This window comes from Trichomycterus rosablanca, chromosome 1 (assembly GCF_030014385.1).
Source record: "Trichomycterus rosablanca isolate fTriRos1 chromosome 1, fTriRos1.hap1, whole genome shotgun sequence".
In the NCBI taxonomy this organism is placed as follows: Eukaryota; Metazoa; Chordata; class Actinopteri; order Siluriformes; family Trichomycteridae; genus Trichomycterus; species Trichomycterus rosablanca.
This window is the reverse complement of record NC_085988.1, coordinates 61,621,861-61,637,950: the sequence shown is the minus strand read 5'-3', so window position 1 is coordinate 61,637,950 and position 16,090 is coordinate 61,621,861. Positions and strand designations below refer to the sequence as shown.

Here is a 16,090-nt window from a genome sequence, read left to right as displayed (position 1 = left end):
CCAAGTGCACTTGGAGTATAAAAATATATAAAAAATAGACTTAATAAAAATATTTATTTTAGAGTAACAATATACTTACACTTCCTGTCTAGATTCTTTGTAGTTCATAGCAAAACCAATCAGGCATGCAGTGACCTCTGAATTGTAACCATCAACCAGTAGGAGTCGCTACTTTTTTATGTGGTGTTGAGACTTTTAGCAGACGCGAGGTTCGAATGTCTGACTTTGACATGTCAGTTCTTATGTGTTAGTGTGTTTTACCGCTGCACCACCGGCTAGACTAGACATGTAAATACTGTATGTTTGTTCTTAACGCTTTATTGTGAGTTCTAGTCATTTTAAAATACACATGGATTGTAAATTATAACTCGTTCATTCAAGTACACTGAATAAATATTTATGTAGTGAATTCTTTGCAATCACAGCATGATGTGAAATCCATTAATTACATGCAAAGTAAAAATACATAACACAGTATTAAAAAGTACCTGAATATGTTCTTTAATAGAATAAATTTATTTTCTATATTAGAATCTATATTTTTAAAATTATTATATTTTAAAATAACAAAAATACTATAAACGTTTTACTATTGTACCAATAAGTAACTTCATGTTAAAAAAAAATACAAATTGTTTAACATTCTTTGCAAAAATATACCAAACATCTATTATGAAAACAAGTATATGAAAAGTATATTCAATTTTATGAAACTTAGATTTAACTAAAAGTATACTTCAGGTTAATGTATTTATTAAAAGTATACTTTTTGATAACTTTTAAAAAGTATGATAAAAGTTTACTTGCTCAAAGTATGACATTAATATATTTTTAACATGTTTGAAATAAGTACAGACATTTTCTAGTTTATTTATAGTATACTTAGACAAATATTTTAAGTACATTTAAGTACACTTTTTTTCACTAGGGATAGTATGGGTTGTGTCAGTGCCCTTGAAAAAACTAATTTACACTTCTGTGATGGCAGCATTAATGCAAAGAAGTACATTGACATTTAAGAGCAACATATGCTGCCTTCAAGATGACATGCTTTTCAGGGATGTCCATGTGTTTTTAACAAGACAATGTAAAAGCACATGATGCACACATTACAAAGGCATGGCTGTGGAACTGGACTGGCCTGCCTGCAGCCCTGACCTGTCCCCAATAGACAATCTGTGGAGAATTTTGAAATGGAAAATACAACGACAACCGTGTTTGCAGGAAAAATTGGCAAAATAGCACCTGAAACACTTACTATGTGTCAAGACATCTTTTAAGTGTTGTAAAGAGGTATGGAAACATTACAAAGTGGTAAATGCTTTACCATCCCACATTGGAATGTGTTGCAGGGCAGAAATGCAGAAATGAATATATAATCACAAATAAAATGAATGTAATAAGTTGAGTTAATACTGTCTGCAATGACATAAAAGTCAAACACACCCACAACACTTACTCAAAAAAACATTTGGCATTATGTTTTGACATCCTCAGTTTGAAGTTCAGTTTTTAGACAAGAAGCAGGTAGACTTAATATTTGATTGATGTAGTATGCATTACAAAATAAACCAATGAATAAGCTTGTAAATATTAAAATAATAATTAAATCGCTCAGGTGGCACAGCGGTAAAATACGCTAGCACACCAGAGCTGGGATTTGAAATACATCGTATTGAATCTCAGCTCTGCCATCCGGCTGGGCTGGGTGGCTACATGAACGAGTGGCTGTTGTTCACAGGGTGGGAAAGCCGGACCAGGGTTCCTCATAACTGATGCAGTTACAACCTCTGCTGGCTGATTGATGGTGCCTGCGCAGTGTTGGGGAATAATGCTAATCAGGGTGTGGCTCTCCGTGCACAATGCTGGTCTGCATATGAACTCGCCTCATGGAGGTGAAAAGATGCAGTCGGTACTGTACACGTGTCTTAGGGGGCGTGTGTCAGCTCCTCAGTCAGCAGTGGAGGGTTGTATCGGTAGAGGGGTAGCGTAACGCAATCAGGGTAATTGGATACGACTAAATAAGGGAAGAAAATTGGGTGGAAAAAATGGAGAAAAAGAATTTAAATAATAATAATAATTAAATTATATTGTACAATGTGTACCACTGCAGTATTTTAGTAAACAATAAAGCATTTTATTACAAATAAAATAATACCAGTGTAATGTGAATAATAAAAAGTACGTCATATTCAGACCCGGTGATTGGGAAGGCACTGAAGTAACTGTAGGTGTTCACATACTTTTGGCCATTTAATGAACAAAAAAAACCCAGCTAAATTAAAGACAGAAATTACGAACAGAAAAGGAACATGAAGAAATTCCAAAAAAGAAGAGTAAAGAAAGAGAAAGTAGCAGAAATACGACCCCACAATAAAGTGATGACTCCAGACAGTCACACAAAGCCCAGCTGTTTGCCCAGTTGCCATAAATAAGCTGAAGCACAGATAGAGACAGATATCTATCCCCCCCTCTTTTTACTGCTCATAAATCATGATCCACAGGATGCAGCACAATAGACTAAACTGAAGCCGTTCTAATTTATAGTGTCCCGTGTGCACCCTTGTGCCAGGAGAAAGGCACATCATTAGTGCTCGCTGTCAGCTACATCTGTGATCAATATAGGCTGCAGAATTTACTACAGTTAAAACGTTAACAAAGGGTCATTTTAGTGTCTGTGCCATGAAAGAGCTCTGAAGTGCGGATATCATGATTGTACTTTTGACTATTTTGAAAAACCATATAAGCAAAGTTAAAAGCATATATCAATTATATTATATTATATTATATTATATTATATTATATTAATTATATTATATTATATTATATTATATTATATTATATTATATTATATTTAGGGCTGTCGAAGTTAACGCGATAATAACGCATTAACGCGACCTCAATTTAACGCGATTAAAAAAATTAGTGCCATTAACGCAAATTCTAGTTCATGTTGACACTTGACTGGTAGAACAAACGTTTTAATGTCGGACTTGCCACCGTTTTTCATTTGCGGTTTGTTAACATAATGTAACCGATCGTGGTAGTGATGCACTTGCATAATAAAGAAATAAATACACGCTATATTCACAAGTTGTCGGGAGCAGAACACTTTATTACACTTAATTAACTTCTTCTTCTGTACCGAATACCGGAAAGCTGAGTCGAGCACGTTAGTTCATGAACTATGGAAGCCCCAAAGGGTCAAAACACACTCACTTCGTGTAGAAACGTCCATCAAACCATCGTCACGATACAACCACAGACAAGTCTGATACAATAACTACGCCTTATCCCACCTAAAGCACCGCTGATCTACAATGTTTGCTGATGGAGAAATTCTAACCTACAATCTGACATTTACTGCCTAGTATGTGAGTGAATAAAACTCCCTTACAGTTTTCTCTTGTCCCAGCAGTTTTTAACATAAGTACATTTAGCATAAAATGTGTTCACCATTTTAATTGTAACATTTCACTTAAAAATCCTTGTTTTCTATAACATTTACACAGATTTTTTTTAATGCGATTAATCGCGATTAACTATATGAAATTCTGAGATTAATCGCGATTAAAAATTTTAATCGTTTGACAGCCCTAATTATATTATATTAATTATATTATATGCAATGCAAATATTGCATGAAACAACAGGTAGAGGCTTTTCCTGGTCAGCCTTGACTGAAAAAAAAAAAAAAATGCAGTGTTCCTTACATTTACTTTCACTTTTATTTGATTGCAGACAGTTTGAACCCAAGATCTTTTATGTTCTGCATTTCAGGCAAACCTTTGTCAAGTACTACAATACAGAGTTACATGCACAAATGCCACTTAAAACTGAGTACTGTGTAAAAAAAAAAGCTTTATGTTAACCATGTCCAAAAGCGCTGTCGACTTCTCTGGGCTGGGAGGCATCTAGGATGGACCATCACACAGTGGAAACGTGTATTGTGGTCAAATGAATCAGCATTCCAGGTCTTTTTTGGAAAAAATGGACGCCAAAGACCATACAGACTTTTGCTTGGTATCCTCGGTGCCAAAACGTCTTTTAAGTGTGGTGAAAAGGAATGGCAACATTACAAAGTGGTAAATGCTTTACTGTCCCAACTTTTTTTGGAATGTGTTGCAGGCCTGAAATGCAGGAATTAATGTTTATTAATAAATGAAATGAAGTTGAGCAGACAAAACATGAAATATCTCAGGTTCACCATGTCTGCAATTAAATAAAAGTCAAAGTAAATGTAAGAAACTCTGTGGGGTTTTTTTGTTTGCATTTTCCATGCTGTCCCAACTTTTTCTGATTTGGGGTTGTATATGAAATTTCTTCCAAGACTTTACAAACAAGTGGCAGAATGTCGTGTTTGTCATATAAAAGTAAATGAAAACTGTTCAGCTTGTAGGCAGTATATGTGTTGTAACAAAGCCAGTTAACATAATCTCTACTGTAAAACATGGTGGTGGTAGCACTGGTAATCTAGTCAGGGTTAATAAAAAGGGTTTCTCTGTGCCATACAGTTTTTTGTCTGTAAATTAGTTAATTAGTTAATTAATTGCCAGTAATATAAAATAATGTATAAGTTAATTATATGGAGGCTGTTATAATGTTAAAATTTTATGAGAAAATATATCTCAAGTGTTTGAAATATAAAGTCCACCCAATCCATTGTGAATGCTGTTTAATGTGTGATAAATTATTATGGGAAAGCTGGAAATCACTAAGCTGGGACGTTATTAGAAAAAAGAGTAACCCGGTAATAGCCAGGGTTTTTAAGTGAAAAGGGCTTCTGTATCTGTTGTTTTAAAAACCCAAGCCAGCACATTGCCAAAGAACTCTCAGCAAAGCTGTCTAAGATATCGCTTAATCTTTGAATCTGAAGTCATCTATAATTATACTTCTTCACATCACAAGTGAGTCATGCCTGCTGGCTGAGGGTGAAAATCACTTTGCAGATTAGAAACTATTTCTCTCTTTTCCCACTCCTTTACTTTAACATCAAATCAGACCATGTCAAATGTCTCAGATCTGAAAGAGTTTACAGAATCAGTAAAACAAATGAAAAATAATTACCACAAATGATCTTCTCATCCTTTGGAGCCTTACCTTCCACTATCTTTCCAGTCTGTTCTGCTGCTCCCCCAGGTATGACTTTGGCCACATATGCTCCGATCTCTCCGTTGCCGCCTGGAACCTCCTTACCTCCGACCACTCGAATGCCCAGCCCATTTCCTGTAGGTCAATTAAAAACAACCTAATTCATGTGATCTATGTAGCCAGAACAGCTTTAAGGAAATGTCACTGTTTCCATGTTATTTAAAAACGTTTTTGACATTACCCATTTTAATTGTGGTGAGGTTCAACAACAAGACCTGGCCTTAGATGCTGGCCTTAAAAAATATGTCCACAACCACCAGGAACATGGTACTGCCCTCCAGGGACAACAGATCTATGATGAAGTCTTGGGACAGATGTGACCAAGGATGGGATGGAATTGGCAGGGGGTGGAGAAGCCGTGCCAAACAAGACAAAGGTACCTTGTTGCAGGCATGTTTTGCAGGAACCTACATATGCCTGTATGTCCCTGTTCACCAAAGATGCCACTGATTAAACTCTAGGGTTAAGGTGCCCCCGTGGTGTCCTGCAAATGGTCTCTACCCAATTATGAGAACAATTCAATCAATGTAACATTACCCTTGTTTCTATCAGCCATAACATTAAAACTACCTCCTTGTTTCTACACTCACTGTCCATTTTATCAGCTCCACTTACCATATAGAAGCACTTTGAAGTCCTACAATTACTGACTGTAGTCCATCTGTTTCTCTACATACATATTAAGCCTGCTTTCACCCTGTTCTTTAATGGTCAGGACCCCCACAGGACCACCACAGAGCAGGTAAAATTTGGGTGGTGGATCATTCTCAGCACTGCAGTGACACTGACATGGTGGTGGTGTGTTAGTGTGTGTTGTGCTGGTATGAGTGGATCAGACACAGCATCATTGCTGGAGTTTTTAAATACCGTGTCCACTCACTGTCCACTCTATTAGACACTCCTCCCTAGTTGGTCCACCTTGTAGATGTAAAGTCAGAGACGATCACTCATCTATTGCTGCTGTTTGAGTTGGTCATCTTCTAGACCTTCATCAGTGACCACAGGACGCTGTCCACAGGGTGCTGTTGGTTGGATGTTTTTGGTTGGTGGACTATTCTCTGTCCAGCAGTGACAGTGAAGTGTTTAAAAGCTTCATCGGTGCTTCTGTGTCTTATCCATACATACCAACACAACACACACTAACACACCACCACCATGTCAGTGTCACTGCAGTGCTGAGAATGACCCACCACCCAAATAATACCTGCTCTGTAGTGGTCCTGGGAGAGTCCTGACGATTGAAGAACAGCATGAAAGGGGGCTAACAAAGCATGCAGAGAAAAAGATGGACTACAGTCAGTAATTGTAGAACTACAAAGTGCTCCTATATGGTAAGTGGAGCTGATAAAATGGACAGTGAGTGTAGAAACAAGGAGGAGGTTTTAATGTTATGGCTGTTAGGTGTATATTACACAACATTTGGGTATTTGATGACTGTGGAAGTGGAAAGTTGCCAGTCTGCTGTAAAGCTACAGTACAAGATAAATGACAGTACAGGCTTCATTCATTGTGCATATTACAGATGTCTACTTTGCTAATCTGTATGAAGTAGTAGATTTGTTCTGACCCTGCTGAAGGAAGATTTAGCAGAATGAATCTGGCAGCTTCATCAGGATGCCAAATTGACTCTTCTACAGTCCAAAAAAACTTAACCAGGAACAATCTTTTTGGAATGACAGTACCCAAGACACTACTTTTACGAAAGAGGAACAGGGAAAAAATGCTAAGATATGCTGCAGTTTACAAAGATTGTAATGAAGAATATGTGGAGTGACAAATCCAAGTCCAATCATTGACAATATGTAAGAGGAAGAAGTAGAGAGATGGAAGATTAAGTGCATGTGACCTTTTTTAAAACATGGTGGAGGGTCTGTACTGGTTTGGGGCAGCATTTATGCCAATGGTGTTGCCGATATTGTCCAAATGGATGGGATAATGAAGGAAAGCGCATGACTGGAAATGGTTTATTGGCAAAAAAAGGTTTCTCTGTACCATACAGTTTCACTTTTTGTGACTTTCAATGGGGACACATCTATGGATCTATGGTTTGGCCCATGTTAAAAGATTGGCTAAAGACAGGCATCATTAGAGGATCCTCTCTTAATTCTGGTTTACCCTCTCAGCCTGGCCATTAGATTGGGGGTGGAAACCAGAAAACAGACTAACTGAGGCCCCCAAAAGTCGACAGAAGACCTTCCAGAACTAACTAGCAACTGGGGTCCCCAATCAGAAAAATCGCTAGTCACACCACAAACTCTAAACACCTTGTCCAGGAGTATCTTAGTGATCCCTTTGGCTGAGGGTAGCTTGGGTAAATTGGCTGACAATTTTGCTGTCCACAACCACCAGGAACATGGTACTGCCCTCCCAGGACAACAGATCTATGATGAAGTCTTGGGACAAATGTGACCAAGGATGGGATGGAATTGGCAGGGGGTGGAGAAGCCATGCCAAACAAGATGAAGGTACCTTGTTGCAGGCATGTTTCGCAGAAACCTACATCTGTCTGCATGTCCCTGTTCATGGTTGGCCACCAAAAGTGTCTCTAATTAAACCCCCGGGGTGTCCTGCAAATGGTGAGGTGTGTCCCTATTGCAGATCCTGTGCTCTAACGGATTCGAGTACAGACAATGTAAAAAGTTTGCAAAGCCCAGGAAGCATTGGACCAGTCATACCAAAGTGGGACGAGGTCAGTTTGAAATGTCCTTGGTTGTGGCTGGATTTTTTGCAGACTTCCTCTGGAGATCACACATTCTAAGAAGAATATGATGTTTATGTGGAACTACGATTTTTTAGCTTCACAAAAAGGTGTTTTTCCAGAAAAAGATGAAAGATGCACCTGATGTGTGCTGTGTTTGCCTGGGTTATGACTATATATCAAATAACACCTAGAAATGTACCTCTTTTACAAATTGTTGTAGGACAATGTGGGTATTCATGATGCCGAAGGGCATCACTCTGTATTCATAGTGGCCTGACTGGGTGATAAAGACTATCCTCCAATCATCCCCTTGACTAATCCTTATGAGATTATAGGCACTGCTGTCCTGTTTAGTACATACTAATGCCTGCTGCAGTGACTCAAAGTCCATGTTCATCAGGGGAAGGGGATAGCAAAATTTAATGGTTATATGGTTTGGACCTTAATAGTCTTTGCACGAACTTAGGGTCCTGTCCTTTTGTGTTCCAGATATTCTCAATATGGCTTCCTAGATGCAGAGTAATGGGATGGATTTGGCCAGTCACTGCCCCATCTCTGGTCAAAATTCACTAAGGAACCTCCAGGGGAATAGTAGGCATGCCCAGGGCCTTAGCTAGGGCTGTATCTTTAAAGTTGTCCGTTGTCCCTGAGCCTACAAAAGTGTCCAAACACCTAGCTCCCCAGACAAGGATGGCTTTCAAGACTAGTCCGGAGTTCTTTTTTTATGCATTTACTCCCCATTTTCCTCACGATTTAGCACACTTAATTTGTCTTCCGCTGCTGAGAGATACCCAATTGCATCTGAGAAGAGCATGTCGCTGTACACGCCTCTTCCGACAAGTGCACAGCCCTCCTCTTTTCACCCCTGCATTCTGCACAGGCGTCTCTTCTCCCAATCAGGGTCCTTACTTAGTGTATGAAGATCTCACCCCACACATAGCATGGCCCCCACCCTGCAGATACGGTGGGCAAATCTGCTGCAGGCACTGCCAATTGTGCCCGCCAGATGGCGCGCAGCTAACTGGGGAAACGCTGAGTTTCAAACCGAGGAGTTCAGAATCTCGGCACTGGTGTGCTAGCGGAATATCCCAATGCACCACCTGGGTGCCATAGTCCGGAGTTCCGATAGTTTTATGGTCCTTCACAGGGCCCAATTTTTGGTTGGTCAGCTGATCTAGCAATATAATACCAGTCCCTGGATGAAATTGGCAATCTGGATGAGTAGCTTACAGAATTTCTCACCAACCTATGAGTTTTGATTGTATATGAATGTTATTGATTTACCTGATACACTGCGGTCTTTAGGATCCCTTTGAAGTTTTACTCTCATATAAGGAAATGGGTACTGCTGGGACTTCACCTGCACCATATCACACAAGCACAGGCAAATTCACACATGGATTTCACACCTAGATTGTACAAAAAGATTCACTCTGACCAACACTGTTTTACAACAAATGCAATATTGAATTGCTACTGGTGGGCTAGCACGTTTTACCGATGAACCAACCAAGCGCCCAAGCATTTATTTCTAATTAGTTAGTAATAAATGCAGACATAATCCAGATTATTCCAGGAATTTACAATTTTTTTTAAGTATACATGCAAAATAAGGCCAAAATATTCTGACACCTCCTTAGTGGCTTGCACAGAGCTTACAATGCTCTGCCTGACCCCACAAACGCTCTTTTAACTAAATGGCAACCAATTCCTACAGACACAGTCCAAATCTTTGTTAAAAGCAAGTAGAGGCTGTCATAGCAAGAAAAAGACGATAGGACATCTATATTATGTATTCTATATTTATTCCATAAACATAGTGTATGAACAATATGTTTATATGGGCTGCTTAAATTAAGAGATTATTTATTATTCACCTGTCTCCTGTCCAAGTCCTGCCCATCGTCTCGTGGCTTGTCAAACCAGTCAGTCTCTTCTCGACGCAGGTGGTACCCTTAAAATAAACAATCAGAAGAGAGAAAAGTTATAAACCTGCTCATTTGTTTGTAATAAAAACTCCTGGCAATTTCTGGCATATGAATTTAACATAACCAGTGTATACAAGTGTATCAAAATGAGTAAAAGTTTTGGGTTTAAAGGATATAGCAAGAAAGTATACAGTGTATAACAAAAGCAACAATATTAACAGCGTTGCAAATTCTCAAAAACACATACAACTTGGAAAAAAATGTGAAAGGGGAAGTTTGTCGCTGTTTTTGATTGGGCAAAAGAGGACAACATGGAATGTTTAAATTGCTAATGGAACATTGGGTCAAAATTATATTTTGTCATGTATTAGCAAATGTGGTATCGCCCATGCCACTGAATTTGTGAAGTTAAGTTGGTCTTTTAAAAGGCTCTCATTCTCTGCCATTCCTTTATGATGGATTTTAGATAAGCCATTTAGCTTTGAAATGTCTGACTTTGAAATTTTTTTTGTGGTCAGTTGTCTTTGGTCTAAATTGGCCACCAGTAAGGACGTCACAGACTACCAGACTACCAATCCCTATTCAGAAACTAAGAATTAAAAAAAAAACTATAATGATACAGAAGTTTCCTGGGTGAATAATTAGGTCTAGTGATTGCTAAGAATGGTCACGTAACAGCTGACAAATATGAAGTAATTTTACAAGACAGAATGAACACTTTGTGGCAAACCATGTCTTTCGACCAATAAATCAGTTCACGACTCTGACCAGTATAAAGCAAGGGTAAAACAGACAATGAATTATTAATTAATTGGATTGTCTGTTCTACTACACACCATTCAGAAAACTATTCAGCACGACTGCATTTTCAAAAACAATAAAGATGTTTTGTAGGAAAAAAGTGACTATATCTCTTTTCTGTTCCTCAATATTGATTAACAACTAAACTAAAAACTTATATCTATTCAGAGTATATATAGATTTACAGATATAGATAACTATATAGATTCACAAAATGATTCAGACACTTCCTGTAGGACTCTGGCTAGAAGGGCTTTGTTCAAGCAGGTAGGAAAGAAACCAATGGTCACTCTAAAGCTCCAAAAGTCCTGAAGGTATATGACAGTCATTTGGAGTTTACTAAATGGTATGGAAAGGCAACATAAGGAAAAAAAGATTCTCTGTTTTGATACAAGTCTCTGGACTCTGTCCATCACCAGCTGTATTTCCCAGCAGCAGGGACAGGACTGGTGAAAATTAATGGCTGGATGAATGCAGGCATATACAGTCACACCTTTGAAAAAAGCTCCCCCAGAGTGCACCCAAACTCAGACTAGCCCAACAATTCACATTTTTACAGCCGAAACAACATTGGTGTGGCTTCTGGGCAAGTCTTTCGATGTCGTTGACTGGCCCAATCAAAACCCAGACCCAGACCCCATCAAATGTCTAAATTCTGATTTTTAGATATAGCTGCATGCATGGTTTTTAAACAACTCAAGCACTGCCACATATCTCAACTGCTGTGCTCTCATCACTGGCTTTGTGTAACTGCCTACATTTATTTTAAAACAATGACGCTGGCCTGTAAAGCCAAAAATGGACCAGCTGAGCCTAACTTTTAATCCAAAGCAATTTACAATTGTGACTGAATACAATGCAAGCAATTAAGAGTTAAATGCCTTGCTTTGAGGTCCAATAGTAGAAACTTGGCCAGTGGCAGAATCAGTAATCTTCTGATCACTAGACCTTAACCACTGAGCTACCACTGCCATTAAATTGGTTTTTATACCCCATTCTGTACCTTGTGCCCTTTAAGCAACAAATTTGGCCTGTCTGGCCAATCAGAACCCCCCAAAAAATGGTTTAAATCCTTTTGAACCTCTCACTAAAACATGTAAACTAATGGGTATAATTGTCAGCTACATCCAAAAGCCAAGGGACCTGAATTTTACACTCATACTTGTTAGATCTTTGCTACAGATAGATGTGAACTCATGGGTGATTTGAAGGTGGGTGGTCATGGTGTAGTGGGTAGGTAGGTGTTTAGTGCTCGGTGTTACAGAATAAAAAATGAGGGGAGGGGGGGGGGGAGTGGAGGGAAGAGCTAGAATCTAAGGTTGTTATACTCTACCGTCTGTGACATTTTCATGTGTGTTTCCTGGATCATCTCTGTTCACAACCATCAAGGATTCACTTAGTGCTGTAACCAAAGTAAATGCATTTACTACCAGATGGAACATATGATGTGCTCACCATATGATATTACAAGTAAGCAGTTATGGATAGGATAATTTATTAAGGTAAAAAATGCAAACAAATTTAAATTTGAGGCTGGGCAGTGTTGGTGTAATAATAAAAACACATCAGGGTATGTATTGATACATTCATATAGTAACATGTCTGATACACACTATTTGGCCAAAAGTGGCAATATTTGACAAGGAGTTTGTTAGACATCTTACTCTTTTGTGGCTTAAACAAAAGAAGGCCACAAAGGTTAAAGCATATCATTTATTCCACATATTTTTGACAATATAGTGTGCATAAAGTTGTAAAAAATAACAGCAAACATATCTAAAAAGCTTGAGGTAAGAGCAAACATGCAAATTATTTGCCATGCAGGGAAGAAAGCAACAGAAACAAACCAATCCGTTATCTTATTTAAAAAAACTAATGTGATACAGTGGGACATGCTTTAAACATGCATAAGTGCATAAAAAATGAGGCAGATTTACTAAATATACTAAAAGAGACAAAATATGCATAACAAATATCTGAGGGATGACTGTTTGTTCATGTGATTACACAAAAAAAGAGAATAAAATGATATTATGCCAATTATCTATATGGTTGTAAACCTCCAACATCGCATACAAATTCATATTAAGAGTCTTATTAGACATGAAGTGTTTCTAAATGTGTATATTATGATGATTTATAGATTGTGTTGTTTTAATGATGGTAAAATTACATTGTTCTTGGTATATGAAGAGCTATTTTAGTACAAACCCAAAATTTGGGACAAATGCAATGAAACATATTGGTGATTTATAAATCTGTGATTGGCAAACACCTGTGACAATCTGTAATTTGATCATTCGTATGAACCTTTCTTTTACAGACACATATACGATGAAAATATTTCCTATGTTTTTACTAATTAACACTTGAATTTGATGCCTGCAAACCACTGAAAAAAGTTGGAACAGAGGTGTTTACCCCTGTGTTACATCACCTTAACTGTTAATGAATTTTTTAATAATTTGGAAGCTGAGGTAATTATAAATTGTGGCAGGTTTGCAAGTGAATTCTGAATGATAAATTGCATTAATAGATTGGACACCATTGTACTTTTCTTTTGTTATTAAAGAGCTAGACTAGAAATGAAACAAAACTGTGAGGCTGGGTAATGTGCATTTACACAAGGCCACTTAGTTACACACATGACACTTTTATTGATATTTCGTAAAATACAATAAAATGAAGATGCTGTGATTTGTTAATTCTCTTGAAGATTTCAAATGTTTTCAGTATTTTGTAAATAGAAACACATTCAACATTTGATGCCTTCAACACACTCCAAAAAAGTTGGGACAGGGTTAAAATAAGAGTGCGAAGTTTGTAGAATACTGAAGTTACAGCATTCCACAATAAACAGGTGAATTGGTAACAGGTGAAAGAATCATAATTGGGTATAAAATGAGATATCACCAAAGTCTTTACAAGCAATCACGAGTTGTGGCTCACCATTTAGTGCCAAACTTTAGGAGAGATTTGCCAATCAGTTCAAAAAGAACATTTGCCAATGTAAGACTTCATAATTTACTCTTTTACCATCTACTGTTCACAATATTGTGAAAATTTCAGGAAATCTGGAGAGATCTCATTCTATTTAGGGCAAAGCCGGAAATCACTGTTGAATGTGCATAACCTTTGATGGCATTACATGAGAAACAGTCAATGCTACTGTAATAAATACAACGATTAGGCATAACATTATGACCATCTTTCTAATTTTGTGTTGGTCCCCCATTTGCTGCCAAAACAGCCCTGCAACTGCGATACACTGTGTACTCTGACACCTTTTTATCAGAACCAACATTAACTTCTTCAGCAGTTTGAGCTACAGTAGCTCGTCTGTTCAATCAGACCACACGGGCCAGCCTTCGCTCCCTACGTGCACCAATGAGCCTTGGCCCATGACCCTGTTGCCGGTTTACCACGGTTCCTTCCTTGGACCACTTTTGATAGATACTGACAAGAGCTGCAGTTTTGGAGATGCCCTGACCCAGTCGTCTAGCCATCACAATTTGGCCCTTGTTAACTTGCTTAAACCCTTATGCTTGCACATTTTTCTGCTTCTAACACATCAACTTTGAGGATAAAATGTTTACTTGCTGTCTAATATATCCCACCCACTAACAGGTGTCGTGATGAAGAGATAATCAGTGTTATTCACTTTACCTGTCAGTGGTCATAATGTTATGCCCGGTTGGTGTATAGCCACATAGGCACTGGAATACGTTAAAAAGCCATTGTCACTTAACACTGTCTAACGCTGCATCAAAAAATGCAAACTGCAACTATATTACACAAAGAGAAAGCAGTATTTAAGTTCTATACAAAAATGCCTACAGTTCTTTAGGACCAAGCTCATCTCAGATGGACCAATGTCAGTGGAAATGTAGGTGAGTTCATGGTTCAGCTTGTTTTCAGGTAAAATGAACGTTATCTATGACGAAGATCATCCAGGAACCATCCAGGCGGTTCTGTCTGTCATGGTATGGGTGAATCAGTGCCCATGGCATGGGTGGGCATACAGTGTATCACAAAAGTGAGTACACCCCTCACATTTCTGCAAATATTTAAGTATATCTTTTCATGGGACAACACTGACAAAATGACACTTTGACACAATGAAAAGTAGTCTGTGTGCAGCTTATATAACAGTGTAAATTTATTCTTCCCTCAAAATAACTCAATATACAGCCATTAATGTCTAAACCACCGGCAACAAAAGTGAGTACACCCCTAAGAGACTACACCCCTAAATGTCCAAATTGAGCACTGCTTGTCATTTTCCCTCCAAAATGTCATGTGATTTGTTAGTGTTACTAGGTCTCAGGTGTGCATAGGGAGCAGGTGTGTTCAATTTAGTAGTACAGCTCTCACACTCTCTCATACTGGTCACTGAAAGTTCCAACATGGCACCTCATGGCAAAGAACTCTCTGAGGATCTTAAAAGACGAATTGTTGCGCTACATGAAGATGGCCAAGGCTACAAGAAGATTGCCAACACCCTGAAACTGAGCTGCAGCACAGTGGCCAAGATCATCCAGCGTTTTAAAAGAGCAGGGTCCACTCAGAACAGACCTCGCGTTGGTCGTCCAAAGAAGCTGAGTGCACGTGCTCAGCGTCACATCCAACTGCTGTCTTTGAAAGATAGGCGCAGGAGTGCTGTCAGCATTGCTGCAGAGATTGAAAAGGTGGGGGGTCAGCCTGCCAGTGCTCAGACCATACACCGCACACTACATCAAATTGGTCTGCATGGCTGTCACCCCAGAAGGAAGCCTCTTCTGAAGTCTCTACACAAGAAAGCCCGCAAACAGTTTGCTGAAGACATGTCAACAAAGGACATGGATTACTGGAACCATGTCCTATGGTCTGATGAGACCAAGATTAATTTGTTTAGTTCAGATGGTCTCAAGCATGTGTGGCGGCAATCAGGTGAGGAGTACAAAGATAAGTGTGTCATGCCTACAGTCAAGCATGGTGGTGGGAATGCCATGGTCTGGGGCTGCATGAGTGCAGCAGGTGTTGGGGAGTTACATTTCATTGAGGGACACATGAACTCCAATATGTACTGTGAAATACTGAAGCAGAGCATGATCCCCTCCCTCTGGAAACTGGGTCGCAGGGCAGTGTTCCAGCATGATAATGACCCCAAACACACCTCTAAGACGACCACTGCTTTATTGAAGAGGCTGAGGGTAAAGGTGATGGACTGGACAAGCATGTCTCCAGACCTAAACCCAATAGAACATCTTTGGGGCATCCTCAAGCGGAAGGTGGAGGAGCGCAAAGTCTCGAATATCCGCCAGCTCCGTGATGTCGTCATGGAGGAGTGGAAAAGCATTCCAGTGGCAACCTGTGAAGCTCTGGTAAACTCCATGCCCAGGAGAGTTAAGGCAGTTCTGGGAAATAATGGTGGCCACACAAAATATTGACACTTCAGGAACTTTCACTAAGGGGTGTACTCACTTTTGTTGCCGGTGGTTTAGACATTAATGGCTGTATATTGAGTTAT

At 38.9% G+C, this 16,090-nt stretch overlaps 1 protein-coding gene across 3 annotated transcripts in view; it reads right to left on the bottom strand.

Moving 5' to 3' along the window:
• Nucleotides 1–16,090, bottom strand: part of pcloa (piccolo presynaptic cytomatrix protein a) — a 97,614-nt gene that overhangs the window by 30,379 nt on the left and 51,145 nt on the right. For all 3 annotated transcript variants that reach the window (XM_062994718.1, XM_062994716.1, XM_062994717.1), the window contains exons 8-11: nt 11,915–11,983; nt 9,730–9,806; nt 9,137–9,212; nt 5,101–5,226 (exon numbers count right to left, since the gene is read on the bottom strand). In XM_062994718.1, coding sequence (XP_062850788.1) covers nt 5,101–5,226; nt 9,137–9,212; nt 9,730–9,806; nt 11,915–11,983 — 348 coding nt within the window. The remainder of the gene's footprint in view (nt 1–5,100; nt 5,227–9,136; nt 9,213–9,729; nt 9,807–11,914; nt 11,984–16,090) is intronic.